We start from the raw sequence: 26649 nt of genomic DNA on the forward strand, positions 1-26649 counted from the left end.
TCTGAATAGTACTGGAAATGTGTGATAACCAAATCGTATACTCACTTTTTCACGACTTGGTTAATATTAAATCAATGATAGTAAGACCTAGGGTGTAGACATTTATATTTTTGCTTACGCTGAGCAAGTCTCTCAACGACAGACAGGATTCGGTTCAGTGAGCAAGACATCACAAAGAGAACATCAGTCCTAGAACTCTGACCTTTTGCGCCTTTGTTAATATCTTTCCTGTTTTAGACAAAATCTGATCGACGCCATGTCCTATATGCATGAGTCTAGAAGCAAGCATATTTGCGCAAGTGTTTAGGAGAAATCTTGAGTTTCAAAGCCCAATTGAAACTCACTGGTAGATGAGTTGCCGCCTGAGTTGAAAAGCTTGAAGATGAACGGACAGCAAGTACAAGGCCACGATAAGACCTTCCATAGAGACCTCTCAACGAAATGGCCAGAGACTAACACAGGAACGCCCTAACCCTCTATCAAGACACTTTTACTGTAGCTTGGGATCTGTGATTTTACGCGTCTCTTGGAACATTCCTTTATGAGCAAGCGAGAGGCTCTTGTGAAACGAGTATTAACCGACATGAGCTTTTGGGTTGGCGCAACTGGTATACTAAGGCGAGAGCCAGAAAGCGGGCAATTTTTTAAGGGACTGTTTCTCCTAGATACCACTGATATGAATTTATGCGACATAAGAGGTTAGTCACATTTATATTCAGTATATTCAGAATATTCAGCCCAAGGAAGCAAAAGAACTTCTGACCTTGGACCATGCTGTCAAAACTAACTGGTTTCATAGCCTACTAAGATTGCGATGTTCCAAAACTCAAACTTTGTTATTAGTATGGATTCATGGAAAATATGTTCTTACCTAGGCCGTCTTCGACCTGGCCCCTTCCGCTCCACAAACTCGTAGATCATCCACCCAGTAACAGGCTTTATCCCCAATTTCTTCTCATCCACTTCCACGTCACGTCTTCTTTTTTCATAAGGATCGAAAGCAGGGACATAACCTTCAGGGCCTGGAACAGCTTGTATGCCAACAGATCCAGCAAGCATCTTGCAATCATACAAAGTACCATTGTCGTCAACTTCAACCGGAACAGTGACGTATCCACAGGGAATGTTATCCGTCTCGACATAGGGATACATCAATCCCTCGAGGGTACAATTTGCTCGACTGGGGGGATGAACCTTTCCTTCGTCGTCCCAATAGCAAAACGCTGTGATCCAGCCTGTCATCTTGTTGGACCCCGACATCCGGTCCATATCGGCAATTTGGTTCCAGAATGTATGGATAGCTCTGTCGGACGGTTGGGTGAAAGAGAGAACCATGTTTCGAAGAATTGGCCGCAGGAGATTGGCGAACTGAATCGGTTCCTCGCCCATCTCTTCCAGTTTATCAAGTCTCTTGAGAATATCTTCGTAGTCGGTTACTTCTCCGAGGAGTGTTACTGACGGGATACCACATAACATAGTCATTCCATAAGAGAAATATTTCTGCAGTGCACCCATTAGAAGTACGGATCCAACGATGCGATCATTCTCAGTAGTTGTCGAGAACGACGGAAGAACCCATTCTCTCAATGCAGGATCCTTGATGTTATTTGCGATCTCGAGGGCCATTTGCTGAGAGAGTTTTCCGAAATCAGCAGTATGCAGAGTCGCGCAATCAATAACCTCAAGCTTCTTCTGGCCATCATGGCTGACGAAGTAATCGCGCATCTTCTCGGAATTGGCATTGATGTAAGCGCTGATTTGGGTGACTATGGCAAACCAGACATCTTCGGGGCGGATCGTCAGATGATGGTGGGTGCTGTATGCGTGGAACGATGACCAGACGAGACCATTCCTCGAAGCTGATACATGGTTTTCTTCAAGAGACCCGTTGAAGGAGAATGAGCTTTGGATGATTTGCTTGCAGCTACTTGCCTCTTGGGAACTAGCTCCTCTTAGGAGCTGTGAGGTGTTTTCAGCTTTGGGATCTTGCCAAGAACTGACTTTACGGTTGGGAATGGCGACAGTTACAGGCATTCTGGTTGTACTGAGATACTTTTTGTGGCAAATAAATGTTTGGAATATGATGAAGAAACTGATTTGTAGTGTAGGTTACCATCATCGTTCTTTATAGGTAGAATGGTTCTGTGATGAGGTTGGGGGGGGGTTGAAAGAAGCTTCAGCCCCACTAATGATGACTGTTTATCTGACTATGGAAATTGCCGAATTGTAGTGAGTCGATCTGGGATCCTCTTAATTGGTAGATGAAAGAGCTGCACGTAGTGGCGTCTGTAAAACCTTCAGGCAACAGCCTTGGCCGCGGCACAGCACCCGTTTCAACAATCGTTGTCACTAAAAATGATTCGCTATTTCGTAACCTCTTCTTCACCCTTAAGACTAGTGCTCCGATGTCTCATCTGACATCTCACTATCAAAATCTTCATACAGAATCTCTTCACGATCCAATAGCACATCTTCATCCCTACCACCATCGTCTATACCCATCTCGCTGATCTTCTCTTGCTCTGACGTGCTGTCGTCATACCACTCGCTCCCGTGTCGAATGTACGATGAATGATCAGGATGTGTCTTGGAAGAAGACCAGTGACATTTATAGCACAGGGTAAAGTCGTGGCACGATGAGCACTTGAAATAGATACCGTGGCTTTCGAGCAAACAGCAATGACAGAACCAGCTCTCGTCACCTGGGGGCACTGGAAGACTACCTCGCTTTTTCGCTGGACTATTTCCTTGGCTTGCTGCAGACTTTTGATCTAGGAGCATTTCGATACTGGGAAGGGTGAGCCCAGGTCAGCTAAGATATCAAGGGAATCCGAATACGTACCTTTCAGCGTGGTGATAGTAGGCCACATCATGGAACGTCCAGTCTTTACCGCTTCCATGCCCCTTTGCGTTAATGTCGGCACCATTCTTCACTAAAAGTGAGACCACTTGAAGAGTTGAAACAGGATCTACAAGCTGATGATTCCAGATGGGAGATACGCGAAAAGCCCAGAGAAGTGGTGTCCACCCGTCGTCGTCTTTAACATCGATATCAATGCCAGCTCGCTTAGAACGCTCGAGAACCGCTTGCACTAACTCCACATCTCCTCTCATTACAGCATAGTGTAGAGGGACTCTACCAACTATATCCCTGGCTGAAAAGTCCGAGTCTGGGATTTCCAGGAGGTTGAGAACGTCAAGGGAGTTGTAACAGGACAAGTGAACCGGCTTGCGAGTTAAGGAGTCTTGGTCGAGGGGTGAAGCGTCAGAGTTCAGGAGTAGCTTCATTGTATCATTAGGACAGGCCAGACATGCTGAGATGAGTGGATATCGGAATAGCCCAGCTGGGACTTTTGGATCGGCTCCATTCACAAGAAGTAGAGCGATGATCTCACTTGCTAGACCAGATGATGCAACATCGCTTCGAAGGGTCGCTGCGATCAAAGGGGTTCCGTAGACATCTTTACAGGTCGAGTTGACTTCCACCTGATGCTCAATCAATGATCGAACCATGGCCAGTGTACCTGCTCTGCATGCCTCGTGGAGGGGTGTAACTGATTGCTTAGACAATGCCACGGACCCATTCAGCAGCGCAGGCTCCTTTCTCAGCATATAAGAAAAGACATCATCAAGCTGAGCTCGGATAGCGTAGATCAGTGGTGTCTCATTCTCGGAGTTCAAGACATTGAGTTTTCCACCAGCGTTGACGACAAGTCGGACGGTATCGAGACTTGTCGAAGTGTTGATACAATGAAGTGCCGTATTCTGCTTGTTGTCCTTCAGCTCCAGATCGGGATTGTATTCAAGAACCTTGCGAATCATGTCAATTGATGCACCTTTTGTCATAGCACATGCCAAGAGTGATTTATTTTCCTCATCAATGGCGTTAATGTCTGCTCCAGCTTCAAGTAGTGCCTCAACAACCTCGGTCCACCCAGAACTAACTGCCGCGCGTAGGTCTGGTTCGATGTTGGCTGCACCAAGATCAAACTTGGCCTTGGTCTCCTCAAGCATAATCTGAACAGCGGCCAGGCTATTCGCACAGATGGCGTAGTTCAAGGCTGTTCTCGAATACGCATTGACCTTGCTGATATCCGCACCATGCTGGAGCAGAAGACGAACCATTTCAGGATAGGCTGTAGCTTCATGAAGTGGCGTCGATTTGGCCTCGAAGTAGGTGGCATTCACTTCGGCACTCGCCTCTACTAGCCATTTCACCATGTTCGTGTGTCCACCGTCTACTGCAGCGCCTATCACTGGTATGTCGTCTGAGTCGCGGGCATTGGGATCTGCCCCCTTTTCAAGTAAATATTGAAAGATATCTGGTTGACTCCAGTCGGCGGCCACGTTCACTATGTATTGTTAGTGAGTTTACGTCTTTTGATTCATGAGGAGCTTACGCGGCGTTCGTGACCACCCTTCATCTGGCGGTGCTTCACGCTTGTCTATTGTGGCCCCGTGTTCGATGAGTAGCTTAACCATGCCGAGATCGCCCATGGAGATTGCCTGTATAAGAGGTGTATTCGCATTTTCCGGTGTCAGATCTGGATCAGCTTTATTGTCCAGTAATATCTTACAAAGGTCAATTCTTCCAGCTTGAATGGCAGATCTCAAGGCGGTTTCTCCTGTTGATGTGACAATGTTAGGACTGAAGCCATGTCGGAGAAGAATCTCGAGACATTTATTATGACCAGATTCAGCCGCCTGATTTACTGGGTATCGATCTGGATGATGCTCCAAGCGTTCTACCTCGTCCTTTTGCTGTAGTATGATCTCCAATGCCGTGAAAGAGCCCCATGAAGCAGCCATGTCCAAAGCTCTGCGGTTCTCTGGGTCTTCATCCTCGATACTAGCGCCATGCTCAAGTAAGAACTCGACTGTCTCGCCAGAAGCCCAGTCAATAGCGGTGTGCAATGGAGTATAACCTTGGTCGTTTCTTGCAGCTGGGTTCGCTCCCGCTTCGATGAGGAGTTTTGCGCAGCTTATATTGGAGGTGTTGGCTGCTGTGTAGATGAAGCTGTTGCCGTAGGGGGTTATGCCCTTTGGGGGGTTAGGGTCCACTCCAAGCTGGAGTAGTCTAGTGACAACATCGTCCATCCCTGACTTGACCGCTCTGTTCATCGGCATCACAAGCCAGTCGAGTGGCCCGGATACATGCTCTTCAGATTTCATGTCTTTAACCTCTTGTTCGCCCTTCATCGCTCCGTCCGATGAGTTATCTTGCTGATCGTTCTTCTCTTGACTCTTTGTGGGCTTGGAGTTCGCTTCAAACTCGTGTCTCGTGCATTCCTGCACTGAGGCAGTCTTTGGGGGCTCGGGTAGACCGTTGACGATTTCTCTCAGAGCTTCGCTGTTGTATGAGTTGCCAGCAACTCTCGCGGCTTCGTGTAGATTCTCATCGCCAAAGTTCAAGCCATCGGAATATGAACGCACCAAAAGTCGAATGACAGCAACATGGCCTGCTCTGCAAGCCTCAATTAAGGCCTGGTCCCGTGACTCAGGTTGATCTGGGCTTCTTCTTAAAAGCGTTTCTGCGACTGTCGTCAAGCCCAGGTGAGCTGCAACAGGAAGGGGCTTTATATGTTTTGGAGGTGGCTTCAAAAGCGTGTTTTTCAGGCCAACTAGTGAGTTTGCCCAGAACTCGAACACTGTATCGTTCTCAAACAGGTCTACCACTTGCTTTTCGGAGGTCTCGACTAACTGCCAGTGCTTGGGCCAGAATTCAATGGCGTAAGGAAGATGCAGTGTCGCGTCATCTGGGTTCTCAGCTGCATCTTGGATATAGTCGATGCAAGTTCGCAGTACCATCTCGTGGCGCTCAGTCTCGTCTGTATCATACCAAATACCTTTATCGACAACTAAGTGACGGCTTTCGAGCCAGGCACGAGTGGCAGGATGCCTGAATTTAATCTCTCCGTTCACAGGAGTGATCAGTCCATGAAAGCTCTGTAGAATATCTGCCAAATTCGGTCGAGTGGCTTCGCTTTCGACTACTCGAGTCCACACTGTATCAGAGACACGGTGGAACTCGTCACATTTCAGTGGTCTGTAGCAGGCCAAGAGCCAAGACAGTAGCATCTTAGCCCAAGTTCGATGTGCCTCAGCGATATCTTCCAGTATTTCCGCGAAAAGTAGAGCTGGGGTAACGGTTTTGCCCAGTAGCCTCGTGATACGTGCAATTTGAGTCGTGCAGGATCCGAGCCATTCGAGGACCAATCCACAAAGATCATGATCGCTCGCGCAGCTAGAGAGTATGCTGAGGACATCTCGATGCAGGTCGACCCCGACACATTCACCTAGCTCTTTCATGAGTTTTGATGCTTCCATGTCAACAGGAAACGGTATGGGCTCCTCGGGGTCGTAATTGATGGTTCTGACATATTCTGGGGGAAATTCAGACAATGCAGATACGATATTTGCATCACCAGGAGTTCCTTTTGTGGTGGTTATCAACAACTTGCTCCACATCTCGTTTCTGAGAAGACGTTTGCGCATTTCACGGAGAAACCATATCGAAGAGTCATCGCACTCATCAAAACACCCCAGGACTTGAATACCCATCTCTATATCTGTAGATTTGTCAGCTCCGTAAATAGTTTGACTTCACCTCAGCTCACCTTCTATGCTTTGTAGTCTCTCTGCCTCATTGAACAGAGTAACTCGGTGCAAAGCTTCGAAAGTGATAAGAGTGTCCATTGTTCTTGATACCGTGTTTTCAGTCTGCAGTCTGTTGCATGAAATACGAGCAATGAATGTCCGCAACATAGCTTCACAGGTGTTGAATCGAATATCATGAGCATCGAACTTCATGTACAGTAGAGGATGATATGTGCCGCTTCTGTTGTTTAGAAAGAAACTGGCGTTCTCGGTTGCTGCCTCGGCACCGGAAGAACATCTCATATGCACGATGATAGTTTCTGCTCGCTCTGGTAAGTCTAGAAGGTCTGGATGTTGCCAGTCTTCATCGGCCTGGAGATATGGCAATACAGGCGACGCTTGGTTTATAACTTTACGAAGGGCCACACGCTGTTCGTCATTCAAGTCACCCACTGAGTATAACATTAGTGAGTGCCTTTCGGTCAACGAGTAACTTACTAAGCCAGTCTGAGTAAGAGACATCATTGACAGGATGGGACCCATCTTCTCCGGCCAAGATGAGGTCACAGTTTGGTTTCTCCATCTTCACCACTCGCTCAAATGGGGTTGCCATGGTAGACATAGAAAGAGGAAATATCTTTTACAGACTGGTTAGCGACCCATGGCTTGTCATCTGCTTCCATAGAGTTGTGCACGAACCTGTTGTGACGGTTCTAGGTGGAGATTAGAAACCACGTTGACAAAGTTGGCCTGGGTGAGCATCTGAGTTCCAAGAAACGCATCGTTCACTTTCACAATCGTCTTTGTGAGGCATTTGGCGTACCAGACCATGTTGCCGGACCAGAGCTGACGCTTTTGGTCTAGTAAACGCAACACAGACTCTTCCAGGAGATTGATCGAAGGATATCTGTGCGGATACCCAAAGAAACACTGTCGCCATCGCCATTAATCAGTCAGAATAGCCGGGCACTACGAAGGGTCGAGGGCATCCTTCTCACCATAGCACGCGTATAATGTAGGATATCAGCGTATTTGTCTTCGCGATCTGTAGCCATTGATAATGCCTACATCGGTTGACGACAATTAGAGCCCTGTTCACTCTATTCATAAGTACTTCTTACCGCTTTTACTATAGTCCCTCCGATATCATGAGAAAAGAAGTATATAGGGCGTCTAGCTTCCTGCCGAGACATTAGTTAGTGACATACCTATAACGGGTGTAGGGCAACAAACCTTTATTTTGGGAGTCCGAAGTTCTCGGAGGGCTTCCAAAAGCGCCTCTGCTTCTTGATAGATACCATATGGTGAATAGTATCTGCCTTTCTCAACATCTGTGTGGTAACCGTAGGACATGATGCGTCCCATTCTTGCTGAAACATCGGCGAATGCTTTGTTGATCCATATCGTGTTGGACCCTCTTGTCCACGAATCTAGACTTGTCCCATAGATTCCATGAATAAGAATGACACTTGTGAAGATAAATATCAGCAGTGACAGGAATCGGGTTGACTCGCACTCACTCAAAGGGTACGAATGGTCCTTCGTTGTCAGAATTCTCGTCGGTGGTTACAAGATGCCCTCCCTCTTGAATCACCTTAAGCACGGCTTTGTGAGAATGTCAGCCATATTACAGTATGCATAGACGCAGAAGAGTCGTCAAGCCTACTTACTGTTGTTTGGTTCCTTATTGTCTTCTTCGTTGTCTATTGTCGTACGAACCTCTAAAACAGGCTTCTGCCCGTTAGGAATCACTGGCTCAGCCATGATCACAGCAAAGTCTTTGGCTTGTTTGTTTAAGATTAGTTATCAGTGGCAGAACCAGACCCTGAATCTGTATGTCAAGTTGCGATGGCTTTTTTGAAATTCAGTAGCCGACTGTGGGAGCCTTACCACGGGCGGAAGAGGGGGAGGCACGGTTAAGCTGACAAGGTAGAGCTACAGGGTGTGTGACGAGTTAACAAGTTGCATATGCCAGTCATATCACTCTCTGTATCTCTCATGTATTCATCGGAGAATTGCTTGTACTTGATCGCTACTGGCTAACTCAAAGTCCTTCATAAGTGGTCTGACCAAATACTAATTCAAGTGACTATCTATCTTCAGCTGTGTGTTACACCACTTCATTTTACAGCGAATGGAGCCTCGACAGCCATTCTCACTTTGCATAATTGATAAAGATCAACATTCGCCAAGTCTTTCAATCCGTAAGACCTTCCCTTCTTACTAGGCCCCCCTGTACGTTTGGGATTGAAAAGAATGGGATCATCCAATGGTATCCTCGCAAACTTGCGCTCCAATCCGGTGACCCAGTCGACGTCAGCCTCCAGCGTCACTACCGCAGTAAAGCGCTCATCGCACGAACGTCGCAGTAGAATCGCAGTCGTTACCGAATCCGGAACACCCGTCTTATGTCGCTCATTTTCCTGGAAATTCCAGACTGCCACTGTAGAGCCGCCCGAGTTCTTCCCTGTCCCGAGGTTGATGGCGCCTGTAACAGTAGTCGCATCTTTGACATCCCTGCTGTACGTCTTCTCCAACCCTGCTGAAGCGCCAGCCTGAAGCAATGGCACACCTGACGCACCTAGATTCAGCTGTCCGCTGCGTGTTGTTGTCTCTGTATCAGTTGTCGGCACCACTGCCCAACGCTCCTCGGGCGCGATGGCTTCCACAGTGAGATCCAGGTCATCCTCGGCAAAGAACTCAATTTCGGCTTTGGCCCAAAGCACTCTCCGAGAACTTTTCTGAGGGTCAAATCGGAAACGGAAGACCAGAAGTGTTGCTTCTTCTCCTCCTTCATTGTATGATCCGTGACTGGCTGAAAGCAGCTCAACGCGAGTATGGATGCTTCCACTGGTTCGCTCGATAATGTTGCGTCTTTCCCAATCGCTCAAAGAGGCATTCTGAGTTCGGAAAGTGTCGTCTTCACCGATGACCTGGTCTTCCATAGGTGGATCAAAGGCCAAGAGAGGCTCGTCTGCCTGATCATCACTCCAGGGATCTGTCATCGCTGTGACGTTGCTGACCTCTACTGCGCAGAGTCCATGTTTCTAATTGTCCAAGTGTTTGATGAGAGAGTATGGGTTCAAATATATATGAATTAGAATCCTCATCTTCCTACTAACCCTTTCTCGGATGTTTATAGATAACTTCGACTTGGACGGTACCTCTTGAGGTACCTATGATCAAATCAGATCAGGCTATAGAGGGCGGCACATGCTGACCATGCAGGTCTCTGAGCGGGTAGAAAGCCAATCATGGGAGAATGGGTGGATGTCGCCAAGACAGGGCTGATGATACCTATTGCGAGGTTCTCTGAACTTTCGCATGCAGGCTCTACCCATCCAATTGAGCTTCTTGTTCATTTCACCATCCAGCTGAGTCTCTCATTGTTTGTCCAAACCACGATGAATCCCACTGAGGAACCTTCTAAAAGCCTGCCCCATGCGCATGAAGAAGAGGATGATGACTACGACGACGACGACCTCGATCCGAATGACTTTCTGGTTGCTTCAGAAGTTGAACCAGACGAGGATCACGTTAAGGCCAAGTTTGAGCTGGATCTCGAAGAAGCACGCAAACTATCCAAGAAGCTGCTCAGCGCTGATTTGGATGAAGAAGAGAAGAAGAGTCAGAGAGCAAAATTTGTCAATGACAGGCGGGCCGAATGGAGTGAAAAGACAGATGATGAAAGGAGGAATTTCCTTCATTACCTGGCAGAATACAACTACAGAACTCACAAGCCACCTGTCAGCCTGCAGTGGGTGATGATGCAAGCTGTTCGAAAACTGCCGGCAGTCTTAGTATGGTCACCGGATAACAAAGGTCGTGTTCCTCTGACCACCGCGCTTCTGAAGGTCAACATTTCCTTCTATTACTCAGTATGCTTGAGAATGAGAGAGAGAACATACGAAGATTACAAAGCTCTGATGTTAAAGAAGTACGAGAATTGGGATGGCGGCGATGAGACGACATGCTTACATGCTGCTGCTGCATGCGTCGCTGATGATGGAAAGAACAGACAAGATGCGTTTAGTAACATGTGTCGCTTTTCACCTCGACAGATGTTCTTTGTGAGGGATAGCAAAGGTCGCACCCCTCTCCATCGGGCTGTCGATTATGAGTATTGTTGCAAGAGCCAAGTGGGCGTGGTCAGTGAACTTTTACGCACATGTCACGGTCTTTTAGACATACCAATCCAGGACCCAGAAGACGCCAATCGGACTATATCGGTATATCAGTATCACCACCATACTCGGAAGAAGGTGCTAGAGAGCCGACGCAGACATGCTCAGGATATAGCCAGCCAAGAGCTCAAATCAGGGGCCCCCAAAAAGGTTGATCCCAGACACGAGAAGGGACTAGATCCAAAGAAGGATGCAAAGAGAGTATCAGCGAGACCAGAGAAGTCCGGGCCAGAAAGGTCGAGTATGGGTCCGCCACCGCCTAGAGATAAGGGAGACTCAGCTTCGAAGCGCAGAGGTTCAATCGCCTTGACACCACAAGGCGTCACTACTCCTCTTCAATCTCCAAACTTGGCACCACTTACTCGTGTCAAGACTGAAGCAGTTCAAAAGATCACTCGGCCAGCAGTGGCTGATAGCCCTCTCAGCAAGGAGAAAGAGACGCAAGAGGCAGCAAACATGATCAGTGACCTACTGAAACTGGAGGCTTTGCGTAGACAGAGTCCAGAAAAGGCAGCTGAGAGTTTGAGGTTGCAGGATGAGCCAGGTAAGAAGGGTTCCCTTTGCCCCCAGAATCTACAGGTACTGTGGTTAGGCCTTCATCAACCACTATCAGCACATGGATCTTTCACCCAAGATTTCTAGCTAACAATATGTCCAGCCAAAGAGTTCTGGTTTGACTTTGGGCCGCCCAACACCCTCAGTGAGAATGACTTTAAGAAGCATTTCGGCCATTTGAAGTTCGATACAGCACTGCAGTACGTGGGATTTCCGCAAGTTCGACTAAAGGGCAGTAGAGAACAGCCAGATGTGAGGCATCAAGGGAGAAAGGTGAGAGACAATCTTGCTTCTTGTTGTACGTATACTGATGACTTGCTTAGGACATGGTATTTTTCTTTGACTGGTTGCGGGCAAAACCAGTAACTAGAATCATCAAGGTAAGATATCTGTGGAAGTCACCTATGTCCGAATACTAATAAAAGAATAGGTTGTTGTTGAAGATATGGAAAAGCCTTCGCACAGTGATGAGGCGATCGAGGAGTGTCTGAAGGACCTGGTAGGTGTGAGATATATCTATTGTAATGCTCTTAGACTGATGAATTTAGGGTGTTGAAATACTCGACTGGAGACGACTGGACTTGGATGCGCTCTGCCTTCGCAAGATTGGGACGCACCTACGCGAGATTCACCTCCAATGGAGTGGCAGTAACTCAACTCTCAGAGCATGGTCTGAGAAGGAGGGTCTAGCCATGATACCGACGCTTGAAGTTATTCATCTGTCCCAGGATGAGGCATGTCTATCAGCGACCCAGTCCCTTGCTGTCGTGTTGTGTTAACACTAACATCTCTTGCAATAGGGCCTTGAGTCTCGCGACAGAACTCTAGAGAACATCAAAGCATTTGAAGAAAGATTACGCCAGACTTGGCCAGAGGGGAAACATCCGCCTAAAGTAAACCCGCCCAAAACGGGAGGCGGTCGACGGGTGACCCAGATTCAAGTCCCCGACGCTAGACCTCAGCCTCTAGAGCGATCAATCGATCCACACAAGTGGATGAAGTGCATGGAGGACTTTTCCAGACGTTTCAGGCAGATCAAAGCTCTCAGGGACACCAAACCATCTCTAAAGCCAGTGGAAGTCGCCCTGATCGATGATGGCGTCGATTTCATGCATCCTGATCTCAACGACACTAGAGATCGCACCTTTTTGGGCAAAAGCTTTGACTATCGTGATGAACGTCCAACACCACGTGTGCCGCCGTACTGGAGCTCGCCTTCAGGACACGGGACATTGATGGCCAGGCTGATTCATAAGATTTGTCCCAGCGCTGTCATCCATGTCATCAAGCTTCAGACATTCCGAGCAGGGAACTCGGATAAACTTCAGATCAGAACGGATAGCGCAGTAAAGGTAAGCTCGCTCCCCCATATAACAGGCATCTTCTGACCGGCAAGGCTATTGATTACGCCGCAGAGAGAGGGTCTCAAATTATCTGCATGTCGTGGACTATCAAGCCACCGGAAGGAGAGTTGAAGGGCGAGTTCAACAGGGCGATTCTCAACGCCATCGACAAACATCGTATCCTCATATTCTGCGCCGCCAGCGACCAAGGACAGTCCGCGGACCTCAGCTACCCACATGGAAGCAGCAATCAATGCTTCAGAATCGGCGCGGCCAAGGCAACAGGAAACATACTCGAAACAGTCGGCGATTCCCATAACATAGACTTTATCCTCCCCGGCCACGAAGTTGTCGTCGACACCAATGAAATGAAAACTCAGCTGGAGAAGTTCGAAGCCCACTCGGGTAGTTCTGTGGCCAACGGCCTAGCCACAGGCCTAGCTGCTCTTGTCATCGAGTGTGTGAGGCTAGGTGCCATATACACCAGAGAGTTGAAGCGACTTGAGCCCAAGGTTGCCTTCGACTACTATCATAGCTCTATCGATGAGGAGGATTTGAAGAACATACAGGAGCGCGCACAGATGGCATATGCGCTGAATTGGATAGGCACCGATTCGAACACGAATAACAAATACATCGAGGTTTGGAAGACGTTTAGTGGACTTTCAGAAAAGCTGTCGCGGAGTGAGGGTGTTCCACTTCAACAGCTGGAACAGGTTGCGAAGCTCGCTGCATTCTTCCTGAAGAAGGGGATGCAGTAGATAGAACTGTGCTGGGATGGAAGGTCAGTACCACCTTGGATGTATCAAGTCTGGGGTGGCCTTGAGGATACCTGCGGAGCTGTATCAAATTGATATCAACAGACCATTACCAAGAGATCAGGTTGTCAAAGCGCAACCACTAGAAACCTGATTGACTAATCAAATACAAATCTATTCGTTTGTTGTCTATATGCTGGAATATCTTCCTGTATCAGAAACCACCTTCTGCAACCACTCTCTCCACTCAGCATCTTTGAGAATATGCCTAACTCTCGCCTCAAGCCACTCCGTGTTTCCCCAGAATCCCCACGATGCTTGGAAGCGACACCAATCAACAAGAGCACACTCCCAATGTCGAACAAGAGTATCCCAATCATAGTTCAAGGGTTCCTTGTCAGATGGCCGACGGCTCAACAAGGTCTCATGGTAGAGATACAATAAAGCCTTTTCACCACGGTCCATGTCCATTTCTTCTGGTAGAGATGGACAGTCGGTTAGCATGTCGAGGGGGACGGAGCATGTAAACAACTTGGCCAAATCGCAGACTCCCAGTCCGAGACCGACGTATTGAAAGTCGAAGAAGCAGACATCATCTCCCAGCTCGGTAGTAAAGAGATTCTCAGACTTGACATCGCCGTGGATGAGCGTCTCGAAGGGTCGACCAGTTGGTGTGAGGAAGTCAGCTACCACTTCAGCAGTCGACTTATCCGATCCCTGAAAAGGCGCGCAAAACGCCTCTGACCACTCGGAGTATGTATCGCCAGCAAGGGACTTGTACTCTGTGCGTCGAGTCGCGAGATAAGTGTATCCCCCGTTCAACCATAACTTGCTTCCTCCAGCTTCACCCGCATCTCTTCGCTTGAATTCCTCCAGAGGAGGGAGGAGATATTCACCCAAGTTCGCAGGTAGGAATTTCCACGAGTTGCTGTGAAATTTGGCCAGCCACTCCAGAGCAGACTCAACTTGTCGCGGGCTCAGAACAGATCGCTTCCCTCCTTCCACGGGGAATTTGACTCTCAAATCGGTAAGAATTGTAGCTGTGAGACCCCTCAATTCTCCATCTTCATGCTTCGACTCCCAACTCGACGTCAGGCAGTGAGCCACTGCAACATCGTCATCCAATTGAGGAGCAACATGTTCGTAGAAATACTGCTCAACGTCGTAACTCAGTATCTTGCGTAGATGACCCTCATCTGTGGGGCCAGGCGGCGGCGATATAAGCTTCAAAATGAGAAAGAACGTATTGTTTGACTCGGCTGCATGCAGGTACTTGCGCACTCTGCCAGCTGTTTCGGCGTCTTTTGGTTTTGCGGTGAGAGCGCAGATATGACCGTATCCTGCCCAAAGAGATTGAATTTCTTGGAAGGAAGTAATCTTCAAGCCTTTAGGTTCAAGAAGTACCTCGGCGACTCGTCGGGAGCTCGTGTCTGCCATTTTGAGTTTGAAGTGAGGTTATCACGAAGTTAGAGTCGATCGGTTACGCTACGTCATTGAAGCTGAGCTCACCGGCTCGGATTATCATCTCGGAGCGGGGCATTTGAACCTGGAGGCCTCGGTTCGATTCCTTATTTGGCAAGACTACATGAACTTACAGTCGAGGCGAATCTTCTGCAAAAGGATTGCAATTGTAAAAATACATACTTAATCGAGCGATATAAACGAGGAGGAGCTGTCATAGCCCCATTGATCCATGTCCCGATACAGAAGATGCCTAGCGAAATGATAGGGCTGAATAGCGACCTCCTGCCAAGATCCCGCAAAGGCATGGCGGTGAACATCGTGGAATGGGTAATTAATTGACGTAGGCTATGCAGAGCAGCAGCGCAGCTATTCACAAGGTTCCTATAACTAAACCTCCGAATGAACAGTAGAGAGCCACGTCGACAACCTTGGTCAGACTAAGACGGTCATCAAAGAGACGGGCTACCTCAATGCCATCAGCAGAGGATCAATTCCCCCTTTCATACCACGCTTCTTTTGATATACCATAACGGGACGGTAGTGGCTGCGGAAAACAAGCATAAACTGCCACCAAATAAGCTTGTTAGACGAGATGATTCACTCGCTTACCCCTGTCTCCCAGGGCTGAGCTGTAAGCAAGGGTTGCCAGTGGCGTTGTAGGGGAATGTCACTGATTATTGGACGACATGGTTCCTGAAGAATTTTGAGGGTGAATTGGGTTAAGGATAAATATTCAGCTCATTTCCCGCCCCTCCCTAGATTTTGCAGACTCAATTCTCTGAACCAGACATACAAACACTATCATGCGGTCTTCGATTACTATCAGTCTTCTCGCTCTCGCGCCGTACATGGCTGATGCGGCAAAGAGCACTACCAAATACTCTACTGAAACTGTCTTTTTACCTCAGAGAAAGACAGGAAGTGCAACGAATATCTACGCCTCCCTTATTACAGAAACTGGCTCAAAGACGGAATATCTTCTCGCTTGCCAGACAAACTTTGGCACTTCATACTCCTGCGATGGAGACTTTCACGGCATTACTGTGACTTACGAAGAGTCAAGCATGAATCTTGCTGTCAGCTCAACAACATATGATTGCTCCCTGGGCTCAGGCTCAGCTGTGTGCGCTACTATTACCGCAACCCAGACTGCATCCGTGCAGTCAAGAACAATTCCTTCGTCGGAGAGTGAACTCTGGATGACACCTATCACTTTTGTTGATCTCAAGAAGAGAAAGACCACGAGTACCAAATCAACCGCTTCGAAAGCGACAGAGACAGCGAGCAACAAGCTTTGCAAGAGGAAGATTCACCATGGAAGTTCAGGGTCGGACTCTGGAGACAGTGGGAGCAGTGGGAGCAGTGGCTCTAGTGGCAGCAGTGGTGATGACAGCAGTGGTTCTAGCAGCGGTTCCAAGAGCGATTCTGGTTCTGCCGCCGATGATGATGATGATAGTGAAAGTTCATCCGCGAGCCCTACCAAAAAGAAGAATCACGACGATGATGGATGCTCAGCAGGGTCTATTACTTCTTGGAGTTGGGGAGTTATGGCTGTTGGATTTGGTGGTTTCCTTGGTGTCAACATGGTATAAGATGTGCCAATGCGTTCGTTTTGTTTACTTCACTTGAACATATTTCTGGAAATAACATATTTTCTGCATTACCGCGGGACTTTTGAGACGAGATACCTACAATAGCCTGAATGTGATTACACTAGTAACCCATGCCCTGTCTAGTGCATACGCGCCCCCCAACAGGTTTTCTTATGTAGCCAGACGCTAGATGGAATCTGATGTATTTCATGTCGATCATATCAAGTGCATTTCCGAAGGCCGCTCACTGCGCTTTCCAGATCAACGCTCATACTCTCTTCAACACCGACTACTCGATAACTAAATAGTAGAGCTGAACGCGCTACATAACAGCACAACAAGAATTGCTCTGCCTCATCCTCGGTCTTCTTCTAGGCGGCGGCGCTCTTGCTGGAACGCCAAACGGCGCGATATACATCGGATACCCCGGATTTCTCCTGAGAAAATCCAGCGGATCATATTTCGGCTTTGTCACCATCGCTAACACCTCCTCATAGTAGTTCAAGATTGGTACGAACCGTCCTGAACGGACGAAGCGCCGTTGTCGACATTTAGCTACAGGGTACGCTACCAAGTTGCAGGTCTTTGGTATACCGTTTCGACACCGTCTTCTGAAGAACATTTTGGAGTTGTGCTTCCAGAAATCAATGACGTGACATTGGAAGGAGTACAGGTCCCATGCTGCGAGGCTTTCGTACGTCCAGCGTGGTTGCCAGGGACTTTCACTGCCAGCGGCTGATGGACCGTAGGGATGGGGAACTGTAGAGGCGAGACTGAGATCGACCAGGACACCGTCGATGTACTGATCTGGTTTTAAATCTCGGATCACGATCCCCAGAAAATGAAGCTTATGGATATCTTTAAGCATTCTGGGGAAATGTTTCACCGCCACCATCTGGTCATGGGTCTCGCGTTGCTTTGAATCGTGATACGGGGCCATGTCAACCCAGTCTTTGACAATACCGTAGAGTGTACCAGGTGGAAATCCATTCAGTCCACGTCCTTTCGCCCCCGCCGCAACGAGCTTTCTCTCAATCTGTTTTGCCGTGAGAGCAACCCATCCGTAGACCTTGACAGCGATGAACTCGGCTCTCTGCTCTTTCAGTCTGCCGAAAGCTCGGCATTCGTTCTCAAACGGTGAGAAATACCAGTCAAATGCTTGACAGCAGCTCCATAATGGTCTGTTGCCGTAGACTTCTCTGGTGTTGACATCGCTTGGAGGGCTAACGAACTGCGAGCTGTTAGGATGATGTATTGAGACAGTGATGGCGACTCACAAATTTTATGGCGTAGAGCTGTCTGCCGATCCGTGCCTTTACGACAGTGCCGTGGGCGGAGTCCACGTCGAGGACTTTGAGGAACTTTACGTTCCTGTGCATCAGATTGCCTTTGTAGGGGGGTAGTTTTGGCCCTGTGTCTAGGGGCAGCCATGGCTTTTTTGTCATGATTTATAGCATATGGGTGGATAGATTTGCAGGAAAGCTGGTAGGCTAGCGTGTTGGACGCCGTCAAAGTGAAGCCATTCAGCATTGCAGCAAGGGGATTTGGAGGGGAATTTTGAGATTCATCTTGTGGAGGGCATCCAACTACAATCTATCCGAGTGTCAAGATTTAAAGAAGGTTTCTATCTCAACGAGCGATACGAAAGATGCATGCCGAGGCGAAGACTCTTGCAACAGTTCTCGCGATATAACAAACATTGAACCCGGCTTTCAAGTGCGGTGACATTGATGAGATCTTCCTAAACAATTGGAAGAGTAATGATCCCGTATATTATTCATCTAATAGCTTCTGATGCCTGCCTCAAGATGTACAGGCAGATGTACGCGTTTGTGTTGACATCTGAACTTAAGCTCAAACCGTTGAGTCAATTATGAAGCCACCAAGCACATCCGCACGATATCATATAAGGTTATCTATGAAGACCTCAGATGTTGACACATGTTCAGAAATCTCAATGGTCATTCGGTATGCGAAAAGCCATGCACCCGACCGCATTACCTGAGTAGTCGGGTCGTGTACTTAGTTCCATTGATAAGGCTGGTATCATTTTTCTGGAACACATATGCAAAACTTCGATTGGCTATCAGTCCCCTCGAAAAGCTCTAGAAGGATGCAAGTAAGCAATAACTGTGCCGCTCAGCAGGCACGTGCCATCAGTTTCAGAAATCGTCACAAAAAGATAAGCAGAGTATCTCACTCAAGCATCAGTCCCTAAACTTCAGCTTACTGACTCATTCACCAATCGCAAACAACATAAAATGTCAGAAGCTGTATACTCAACACCAGAGTGGTATCTCAAAGCCCAGGATCAAGACGTGAGCAGCGACATAGGCCGATTGACCATTTATCATCTTGGTTTCAAGCAGGCAGCAGAAGAGAAACTAATATTCCCGCCGATTGACTTCTCAACGCAGCCTCGAGCTGTATTCGATGTCGGGACTGCGGATGGTCTCTGGATGCGTGATACACAGTCCTCGATTCCTAAGCCAGTTCAAGGTCAACATACCTTCATCGGCACCGATATCAATACTTCTTTCTTCCCAAATACGACTACGCATGGAATCAGCTATGTAAAGCAAGACATCAAGGATCCTCCGCCAGAATCATGGCATGGGTGTTTTGATCTCATCAACATGCGCATGATTCTCATCGCCGCTGGGTCCGGCTCAGCTCAACGCGCCGTGGTGAATGAACACATCAAACTTCTCAAACCAGGTGGATGGATCCAAATTGGCGACTGCGATCGTATCTGCCCAACTCCCGAGAATGAGAACCCGAGGTATCACGATATGTTTGCGTGTATCAGAGCTGTCTGCCAAGCCTCAGGTCTAGATCCTCTCGAAGCACCAAAGATGAAGTCTTGGTTGGTTGAAGCTGGGCTAGAGGACGTACAAGAGATGACAGCTATGAGGGCGGTTGGTAAGAGGAACACGGATGAGGAGTTGGGGAGGTTGGGGGTTGGAGCGGACTTGATTATCGCCAAGGGGTTTGCGGCTGGTGCCAAGAGTGAGTCTAGATACGATCTTGGGGGTCCCTACTAATCGTGATAGCCTTGAGCCCCTCTCTGAAGCCGTTGCCGGATGAGAGGTTGGATAATCTTGTTCAAGATCTGGAAACAGAGTTGAAGGATATAGGAGCTTACTTTCCCATGCGCTTTATTTGGGGCCGAAAACCACTCTAAGGGTGAATTTGATGTAATGATTACTGTTGGAGAGTACTTGATATGAATAATGTATTCCAGTACTTCTGTCGTAACTCTCTTTAATTTCAAGTAATGGCGTCTGTCTTAGCTAGTCAACATTGAGACTCCTTAGAAGAGGCAGCACAATGCAGGAAAACTACTTCGGTCAATTATAACACAGAAGTCAGTTTAGGTCTAAAGCTAACCTCGAGGCCTGAGATGTTACAACGCAGCAAATCTTTCCTATAAGTTGAACTCTTCTTGTCACTTTGCTTCCAAGGTGAAAACGTCATCTAAATCCTACACAATTCTATTGGGTCTGGGCTGTGGCTTCGTGAGACATGCCAGTTTGGTCATGAACTCTGCAACCTTAACCAGGTGATCGGAACCAAACACCGATACGCTAGCGCAAAGGGACCCACATGCATACCGACATTTCAGCACTATCAGTCAGGTTTAGTGCATGATCCTCAGGCATTTAGAAGGCCCAGAAACCTTCTAACGCTAGCCTAACAGTGGGCCACGTGGGGACTCAAACTTATCAGCAAAGATTTTTTTTTCCACGATAGCTTCATGTTCCGGGCTTAGACCTATTTCAAGATAGCGCCCGCCACCCACTTTAATAATTTTCTCCTTCCTTATCTTTCTTTCTCCCCGGATTCCACTCCCTGTTTACTCCACGATCTTTAATTATTACAGACTGGGTCAAGATGAGCACCCTCGCGCTGCCTTCGAGCAGCTTACCACCTTTATTCACACTCTCTAAACGCACCGAAGTGGATATTTTCAACGCGCTGCATTACTTGGCGGCTATTTACTGTCCTTTATCATTCCCTTTTTCAAAGGAGTTGGGGGACTCAAAGCATGCTTTTGCCGAGGTGGATTCGGGATATACCTCCGGAAACGAAGATGACGAGACGGAACTGACACCTGCGGTTATTCGTGCAGATGTTCATGAGAAATCGTTTGCCGAGCGGTGGTTGACGGGACTTATCTCGCGCGTTGAAAGTTTGGAGATCTTTTCATCGGAGGAAACGAGTCAGCGGGCGCTGGACCAGGCGGCGTATATCTTCGAGTCACTGTTTGCCAGTGTTCTGGACGAGGATGACCAGAACTCTCCGTTTTTGAGGGAGTTTTCATTCGAGATGAAAGGTCCCGGTGGGGACAAGAAGCAGATTTCTGTTCAACTGAACGACGGACTTGCGGGGACGAATGATACAGACTTTGAAGACGTGGGACTTCAAAGTTGGGGTGCTTCGATCGTCTTCTCGGATCTCATGTGTACAGACCCAGAAAGATTCGGTCTGACAAATCTTGATCCTACCGAACATAATCGTATTATCGAGCTTGGTGCAGGCACCGGGCTTGTGAGCCTCGTTCTCGGAAAACTCATTCCCGCTCTGGGCATCAACGACTCCAAGGTCATCGCAACAGACTACCATCCAGCCGTTCTCTCAAATCTGGAATCCAACATCTCAATCAACTACCCCTCCCCCTCCCCCGTGCAAGCTTCCCCCCTCGACTGGGCCGATTTCTCCAACTCGGCCCCCTTCGACGTCCAAGCAACCATGCTCTTCGCCACCGATGTAGTATACGCTCCCGAGCACGCACGCTGGCTACGAGACTGCGCAACACGACTTCTTTCAGATGATGGTGTTTTCTGGTTGTTGGTTACGATGCGACCTAATGGGAAGTTTGCGGGCATTGGAGATACTGTCGAAGCTGCTTTTGCGGAGAGGGATAGACTGCGTGGGAAGAATGGGAGGAGATTGGATATTTTGGAGAGGCAGAAGTTGGATAAGAGGAGTGGTGTTGGGAGGGGTGATGAGAGTCATTATGAGCTTTTTAGAATTGGTTGGGCGTGAAGATAGATGGTTAGAGACTTTGGTTTTCAGCAATACTCAATAGAGGAGGATAGACTTTAGATTTAGACATACAGGCATGATAGACATAACAATAGACTAGACGTCAAGACAAATTTTAATATTGATAATGCTCAGTCTTATTCCCAGGTCAATGAGACTCTGCATTACTGACATACGATACCCTTTAATGAGAAGACATGTCCTGTATCGTTGTATTACTCAAATGATATGACCAAGCTGCTATCAGTAGTGTCAAAGCTGTTGGTTGTGAATACAGCCCCTTGTCAAGGAATCGTCACACAACCAAAAAGAGATCCCTCTGGCTTCCTCTTTAAGAACCACCTTTCCAATCTGGCCATAGATGTAGTACGATCCAAGCGCCTCTTTCTACTTTAAAACAGCCTCCTCCTACGGATCCCCCTCACGATCCCATGGAAACCCATTCTTCCACAAAAGTTCATCCCGTGACTTATTCGCCGATATGACAACCGTGCACGAATACTCGCTAACATTCATACTAACAAGCTTATAAGACGGTGAGCGAGAGAGCGATGAGGGCATATGATGGGAGAGATTAAGGTAGCTCAAGTAGTTATTAGGACCGTATCATATATATACCTCTTCACAAGTATATTAAGTCTAGTGCCATCGAATAAGATGCTAAGGTCACGACGTCTGCATCTCATCTCAACCAACATGCACATCCCAAACTGACCCTCACTCAAACCCCTCAACCCCCCGGCAATTGCTCCCACAATAAACCGGCCAACAATCCTTACACCCCGGATCAGGCTCCTCTCCCTTATGAACCTCACAATCCGGTTCGGTAGCCCTCACAAACTCATGAAGGTGGTGATCCGGACCCTCCTCCCTCCCCACTTCACAATCGCACAAGACACTATCATCTTCTCCAGCGTCTTCTGCATAATTGGCCATTGCTTGCTCATCGTTGACGTAAGCAAACGCAAAGATGAGTTTTAGAGAGTCCGGGTCGTAGTCTTTGTGAAGAATGGCATTATTGTAGAGTTTGTTTATGACGCAGAATGTATCGCCGTGTTCGTGGAGATGGTCTAGTTCGGCTTTTGCGGCAGTGCCGGTACGGACTTGGGGATGGCGGTGGAGAAATTCCTCAATGGTTTTGGAGGGAGCTTTGGGGACGTTTGCTTTAGTAGCCATGGTTTCAATTGCCTTCAGTATGGGTTTAGTGACCAAAGGTTGCAAGCTTTATTTATTCACGTATAATAAGATGATGAACCGTCGGTTTGCGTTGGATGCGAGTTTGTTTAAATACTTCTTGAATCACAGGCTGATGAGCTGATTATACGCGCCGTCAAATCGTAGGTCAGGAATTTGTGGCGAACCCCCCCGGAACCTGTACCCCAAGAACCAGCAGGGGCGGCGCTAAAAAACAGAGCCGCTCGCACGTTCATGCAGCCAGGGAGTAAGAAGCATGGTGCATAACTTCACGACATCTTCACAGTCGCCATAAATATTGAGACAATGTTTGATCGTCTGAGCATGTTATTCATTTGAGATAAAAAGAGAAAGGCCAAAACAACAGATTTACATTTGGCAAACTACATAACTGCCAGTACCCTTACATCGATGTTATTCCTACCAAAACCGGATCTTCACCATTGAATCATCCCCCCAGCGTCCTTACAAACCTTACAAAAGGTCAACAATTCAACCAAGTACTCCATATTCCCAGGTCAACCTTCCCTCAAATACGCTCGAACCAAGCCTGAATCATTCCCGACACGCCCGGAAGACCAAATCCATCCGTATCCATAAACACCTTATCTTCACTCCCAAAAACCCTCCACGCCAGAACCTCCAGCCCAACGTCCTTCACCTCCCCAAACTCAGGAACCGAGCCCGGAAACTCCGCCAAACTCGGGACCGTGCGCGTAGTTGTATCCTTTGTGATCTTGCCCCCCCAGCGATCAGGCATCTTCTTCATTTCCGCGGCGGTGATGACAACGACTTCAAGATCACCGTGTTTCTTGAGGCGCGATTTTTTCATGGGGATCAGGGTGTAAGTGTTGAGGACGGGGTCGTGCTTCATCACGCGTAGGGTGAGGGCTTCGTTGGTGGATGTGGCGGCGGCGCCGATGGCATAGCGGAGAAAGGAGCGGAGATAGATTGGGTTGCGCTCCTTTAGGGTGAGAGAAGTAGTGTTAGGGGGAGGAAGGACGACAGGGGCGATGTGATCAGCCTCGGTCTGAAGAAAGGGGTGAGGCATGATTGCCATGTGAGTTATTGTTTCCGGCTGTTGTGATGATGAGTGTGGAGTTATCTGAGATGAAAACCTGGGAGGTGGGAAAGAGGTTTGAGTTGGGATGAGTTCCAGGAATGAACTTGTTTTCTTATGAAAGGAAATGCTAGAGTGAATAACAAGGTAGGAGTGTTCGCTGTTCCGGTGTCGAGACACTGCGAGAAGGTATTCTGCCACTGTCACTCTGTTCATATCTGCAGCTACTATGAACATGTATGCCTAACGCGAATGCCTGCTGCCATTGAGCAGAACATTCAAGAGCCTTGTCAAAAGTTCAATCATTATCAGCTACATACAGACAGTGGCACCTCATCTCATCGCCAGCTTCATCTCCTGCCCATCCGCTCCATCTCCAATGTACGTGTCACACCACCTCCCAATCCTCTCGAACATATCAAACCAAAACCTCTGCTGTTCAATCACATGCCCCTCCCCCGGGAACTTGACAAACTCGCACTTCAGCCCCCAGTGCCTCAACGCCCTCCTAAACCCCTCAGCCTGTGAAAACGGACATCGTTCATCTTTATCACCGTGAAAGATCAACATAGGCGGGATGACCATCTCCCCTGTCTCTTTGGTATGCTTCACTGCACCGGCGACTTCCCAAAGCGCACTGCCCTGTCGATTTCTCGTGTCGTCGCGGTTGAGAGTCCAGATTGTATTACCCCCCGCAAGTTCGATCTCGTACGTTGATCCGAGGTCAGCGCTAAGGGCAAGACTTTCAATATCGCATACTCCTGCTCCTGCAATAGCTGCATTGAAACGCCACCCCAGACCATGAAGACCATTGCGCACGCTACACAGATACGTCAAAAGACCACCTTGACTCCAACCTCCAACAATCAGCTTCTTGGGGTCTGCAAAACCCTTCTTGATAGCATTATCGGTGATAGCCACAACATCAGCGTAGTCATACTTCCCCTGTCCACCCATACTATACGAAGCGAATTTCTCACCGCGGCCACTTGAGCCACGATATTGAGGGAGGAGAATGCCGTAGCCTTTTGAGAGGATGTATGGGGCCCAGTTGAAACAAGTTGTGTCGAAGGTATCAGTGTCGCGAGATGTTGGGCCGCCGTGGATGAGGACGAATGTTGGGAGGGGTTCAGTTGGCCTTTTGTCGGAGTTTGCTTTGGATGATGGAGTGAAGTAAAGGCCGTCGAGTTCGACTTCATCGTCGGTGGAGCGACAGGTGAGGACTGTGCTTGAGCCGAGGGATCTGTCTGCAAGTGGTTTTCCATGGTTGGAGATTTTGATCTTCTCCTTTCCTGACTCGATGACGAAGATGTCGTATGGCGTACCAACATCTGACAAACTCGCTGCAAGAGTTGAAGCACCAGTCTCTGGGTTGATGAAGACATCATAAACCCAAAACTCCTTCTGCTCATCAAAAAGATCATCGCCTCCCAGCTCACTGATAACATCGACAAACCTAACCTGACGTTTTACAAGGACCTTGCCACCAACTACATGAAGCCCTCCAGCATCATCATCAACACCACATGCAACCCTGACGAAACCGCGAGTATCGGCCTTGGGATCAGTCTTGTAAACCGCTCTTCCTCCCGTATCTTTATCAGCAGGTACACCTGTGATGAAGTAAACCTGCCCATCTGGTGCCCAGGTAAGATCATACGGCTCGTTGATGACCTTGCAAAGCTCGGTGACCTTGCCATTCTCGACATCGACGGTTGAGATAGTCGTCCCAGTCAACATCGCCTCTTCGATATGAGGGCTCTCCTGACTCATAAAAGCAATCCTTTTGCCATCGGGACTCCAAGAAAATTCACCAACGTGCTTATCCCCACCCACGAGAACCTTTGTCTCGTGAGATTCCACATCAACGAGTCTTAATCGCGCAAAAGCCCATTTCTCGCCCCAGACTTCAGGATCAGGCTCATCCTTCTCACTCTTCTCCTTCTCATCCTCCGATTTCTCATCCGATGAAACATACGCAATAATCCTCCCATCAGGCGAAAACAAAAAAGTCTCAATATCCTCCACATTCTCAGCATCAGTTATAAGCACCGCATCACCACCATCCAATCTCAACATCCAAATCGCCGAAGATTCACCAACTTTGGCACGATCTGACAGAAACGCTACTCTGTTTCCGTCAGGGTGCCATTTTGGCCAAGTGTCGTTGAAGAGACCAGATGTTAGTTGGCGAGATGAGTTTGGTTCAGAGGATGATGCGATCCAGAGCGTTGACAGGGCGTTTTTGCTTTTGCGGTGGCCACCGATGAGACTGGTGGAGTACAAGAGTTGTCGGCCGTTTGGGGAGAATTTGAGGACTTTGGGGACTTGGAGATCGCAAAGTGTTTGGGCAAAGGCTTTGTCGAAGCCAGGAGTGGTGGACTGGGCCATGATGATTGAGGGAGGGTGAATTGTGTGCTGGGAAGCGCAGTGAGGGGCTCTGAGGGGTTGTTTTAAGGGACTCAAGATTTAAGAAGCTGGGTTCGGAAGCGAGAACTGTTGAAAGGCCGCGAGATTATGATCTTAAATAGCAAATTTTCTGTGAATGTTCAATTGAATGAATCCATTCTCATTACATCATGAATCTGGCTTCATTGGCTTTCTCAGATTGCAGTGAGAAATAACGTTGACTCACTGATCGACTCACTAAAGTAAGCGTAGATCAACCACCTGATTGGTTGGCGCGTACAATCGCGGGATAACCACAGCGGTTTGCTGACTGAACCGCTAAAACCCATCGCGATGAAGAGATCAACTACAGTTGAAGGACTCCGCTGAGCATCAGCCCTACAGACGCGTGATGTGACTCATTATGTTCGTTTACTTCGATTACATGCATAGTATCTGTCTTGT

The 26649-nt window shown here is 48.1% G+C and overlaps 11 protein-coding genes across 11 annotated transcripts; 4 read left to right on the forward strand and 7 right to left on the reverse strand.

The window, feature by feature from the left end:
• Window positions 1–766: 766 nt before the first annotated feature.
• On the reverse strand, window positions 767–2127 carry FOBCDRAFT_316294 (uncharacterized protein). Its single transcript, XM_031174816.3, has one exon. The coding sequence runs from the start codon at window positions 2032–2034 to the stop codon at window positions 868–870; it is 1167 nt and encodes a 388-aa protein (XP_031051601.2). The 5' UTR covers window positions 2035–2127; the 3' UTR covers window positions 767–867.
• A 267-nt stretch (window positions 2128–2394) lies between these two features.
• FOBCDRAFT_237331 (ankyrin repeat-containing domain protein) lies at window positions 2395–8361 on the reverse strand (the record flags this gene model as incomplete). The annotated part of the gene is made up of 9 exons (XM_059610126.1): window positions 2395–2788; window positions 2843–4352; window positions 4401–5394; window positions 5434–6569; window positions 6618–7049; window positions 7096–7234; window positions 7297–7527; window positions 7831–8065; window positions 8264–8361. 9 exons carry the CDS (start codon window positions 8359–8361, stop codon window positions 2395–2397), a joined length of 5169 nt encoding a protein of 1722 aa, XP_059466831.1.
• Window positions 8362–8717: 356 nt separating this feature from the next.
• FOBCDRAFT_270048 (uncharacterized protein) lies at window positions 8718–9602 on the reverse strand (the record flags this gene model as incomplete). The annotated part of the gene is made up of 1 exon (XM_059611439.1): window positions 8718–9602. The coding sequence occupies one exon, from the start codon at window positions 9600–9602 to the stop codon at window positions 8718–8720; it is 885 nt and encodes a 294-aa protein (XP_059466832.1).
• Window positions 9603–9851: 249 nt separating this feature from the next.
• FOBCDRAFT_197665 (uncharacterized protein) lies at window positions 9852–13440 on the forward strand (the record flags this gene model as incomplete). The annotated part of the gene is made up of 7 exons (XM_054703498.1): window positions 9852–11325; window positions 11440–11609; window positions 11660–11716; window positions 11767–11835; window positions 11885–12046; window positions 12137–12688; window positions 12733–13440. The coding sequence occupies 7 exons, from the start codon at window positions 9852–9854 to the stop codon at window positions 13438–13440; spliced, it is 3192 nt and encodes a 1063-aa protein (XP_054559473.1).
• A 151-nt stretch (window positions 13441–13591) lies between these two features.
• Window positions 13592–14894, reverse strand: FOBCDRAFT_216344 (Ecdysteroid kinase-domain-containing protein). The gene has a single exon (XM_031174819.3). It carries the CDS (start codon window positions 14872–14874, stop codon window positions 13627–13629), a length of 1248 nt encoding a protein of 415 aa, XP_031051604.2. The 5' UTR covers window positions 14875–14894; the 3' UTR covers window positions 13592–13626.
• Window positions 14895–15704: 810 nt separating this feature from the next.
• Window positions 15705–16801, forward strand: FOBCDRAFT_316296 (uncharacterized protein; the record flags this gene model as incomplete). The annotated part of the gene is made up of 2 exons (XM_031174821.3): window positions 15705–16487; window positions 16754–16801. 2 exons carry the CDS (start codon window positions 15705–15707, stop codon window positions 16799–16801), a joined length of 831 nt encoding a protein of 276 aa, XP_031051606.3.
• A 14-nt stretch (window positions 16802–16815) lies between these two features.
• On the reverse strand, window positions 16816–17938 carry FOBCDRAFT_197668 (kinetochore Sim4 complex subunit FTA2-domain-containing protein; the record flags this gene model as incomplete). Its single annotated transcript, XM_054703499.1, has 2 exons — window positions 16816–17724; window positions 17771–17938. 2 exons carry the CDS (start codon window positions 17936–17938, stop codon window positions 16816–16818), a joined length of 1077 nt encoding a protein of 358 aa, XP_054559474.1.
• Window positions 17939–18707: 769 nt separating this feature from the next.
• FOBCDRAFT_216345 (uncharacterized protein) lies at window positions 18708–19659 on the forward strand. The gene has a single exon (XM_059609439.1). The coding sequence runs from the start codon at window positions 18755–18757 to the stop codon at window positions 19535–19537; it is 783 nt and encodes a 260-aa protein (XP_059464253.1). The 5' UTR covers window positions 18708–18754; the 3' UTR covers window positions 19538–19659.
• A 581-nt stretch (window positions 19660–20240) lies between these two features.
• Window positions 20241–21687, forward strand: FOBCDRAFT_216346 (putative methyltransferase-domain-containing protein). The gene has a single exon (XM_031174824.3). It carries the CDS (start codon window positions 20388–20390, stop codon window positions 21540–21542), a length of 1155 nt encoding a protein of 384 aa, XP_031051609.2. The 5' UTR covers window positions 20241–20387; the 3' UTR covers window positions 21543–21687.
• A 497-nt stretch (window positions 21688–22184) lies between these two features.
• On the reverse strand, window positions 22185–22809 carry FOBCDRAFT_316299 (uncharacterized protein). Its single transcript, XM_054703500.2, has one exon. It carries the CDS (start codon window positions 22716–22718, stop codon window positions 22260–22262), a length of 459 nt encoding a protein of 152 aa, XP_054559475.2. The 5' UTR covers window positions 22719–22809; the 3' UTR covers window positions 22185–22259.
• Window positions 22810–23265: 456 nt separating this feature from the next.
• Window positions 23266–26187, reverse strand: FOBCDRAFT_289214 (Alpha/Beta hydrolase protein; the record flags this gene model as incomplete). The annotated part of the gene is made up of 2 exons (XM_031174826.3): window positions 23266–23814; window positions 24142–26187. 2 exons carry the CDS (start codon window positions 26185–26187, stop codon window positions 23266–23268), a joined length of 2595 nt encoding a protein of 864 aa, XP_031051611.3.
• Window positions 26188–26649: the final 462 nt, after the last annotated feature.

Source organism: Fusarium oxysporum, chromosome II (genome assembly GCF_013085055.1).
Source record: "Fusarium oxysporum Fo47 chromosome II, complete sequence".
NCBI lineage: Eukaryota > Fungi > Ascomycota > Sordariomycetes > Hypocreales > Nectriaceae > Fusarium > Fusarium oxysporum.

Coding starts and splice junctions, on each gene's coding strand:
- FOBCDRAFT_316294 (XM_031174816.3), bottom strand. CDS start 2,034: ATGCCTGTAACTGTCGCCATTCCCAACCGTAAAGTCAGTTCTTGGCAA.
- FOBCDRAFT_216344 (XM_031174819.3), bottom strand. CDS start 14,874: ATGGCAGACACGAGCTCCCGACGAGTCGCCGAGGTACTTCTTGAACCT.
- FOBCDRAFT_216345 (XM_059609439.1), top strand. CDS start 18,755: ATGTCAGAAGCTGTATACTCAACACCAGAGTGGTATCTCAAAGCCCAG.
- FOBCDRAFT_216346 (XM_031174824.3), top strand. CDS start 20,388: ATGAGCACCCTCGCGCTGCCTTCGAGCAGCTTACCACCTTTATTCACA.
- FOBCDRAFT_316299 (XM_054703500.2), bottom strand. CDS start 22,718: ATGGCTACTAAAGCAAACGTCCCCAAAGCTCCCTCCAAAACCATTGAG.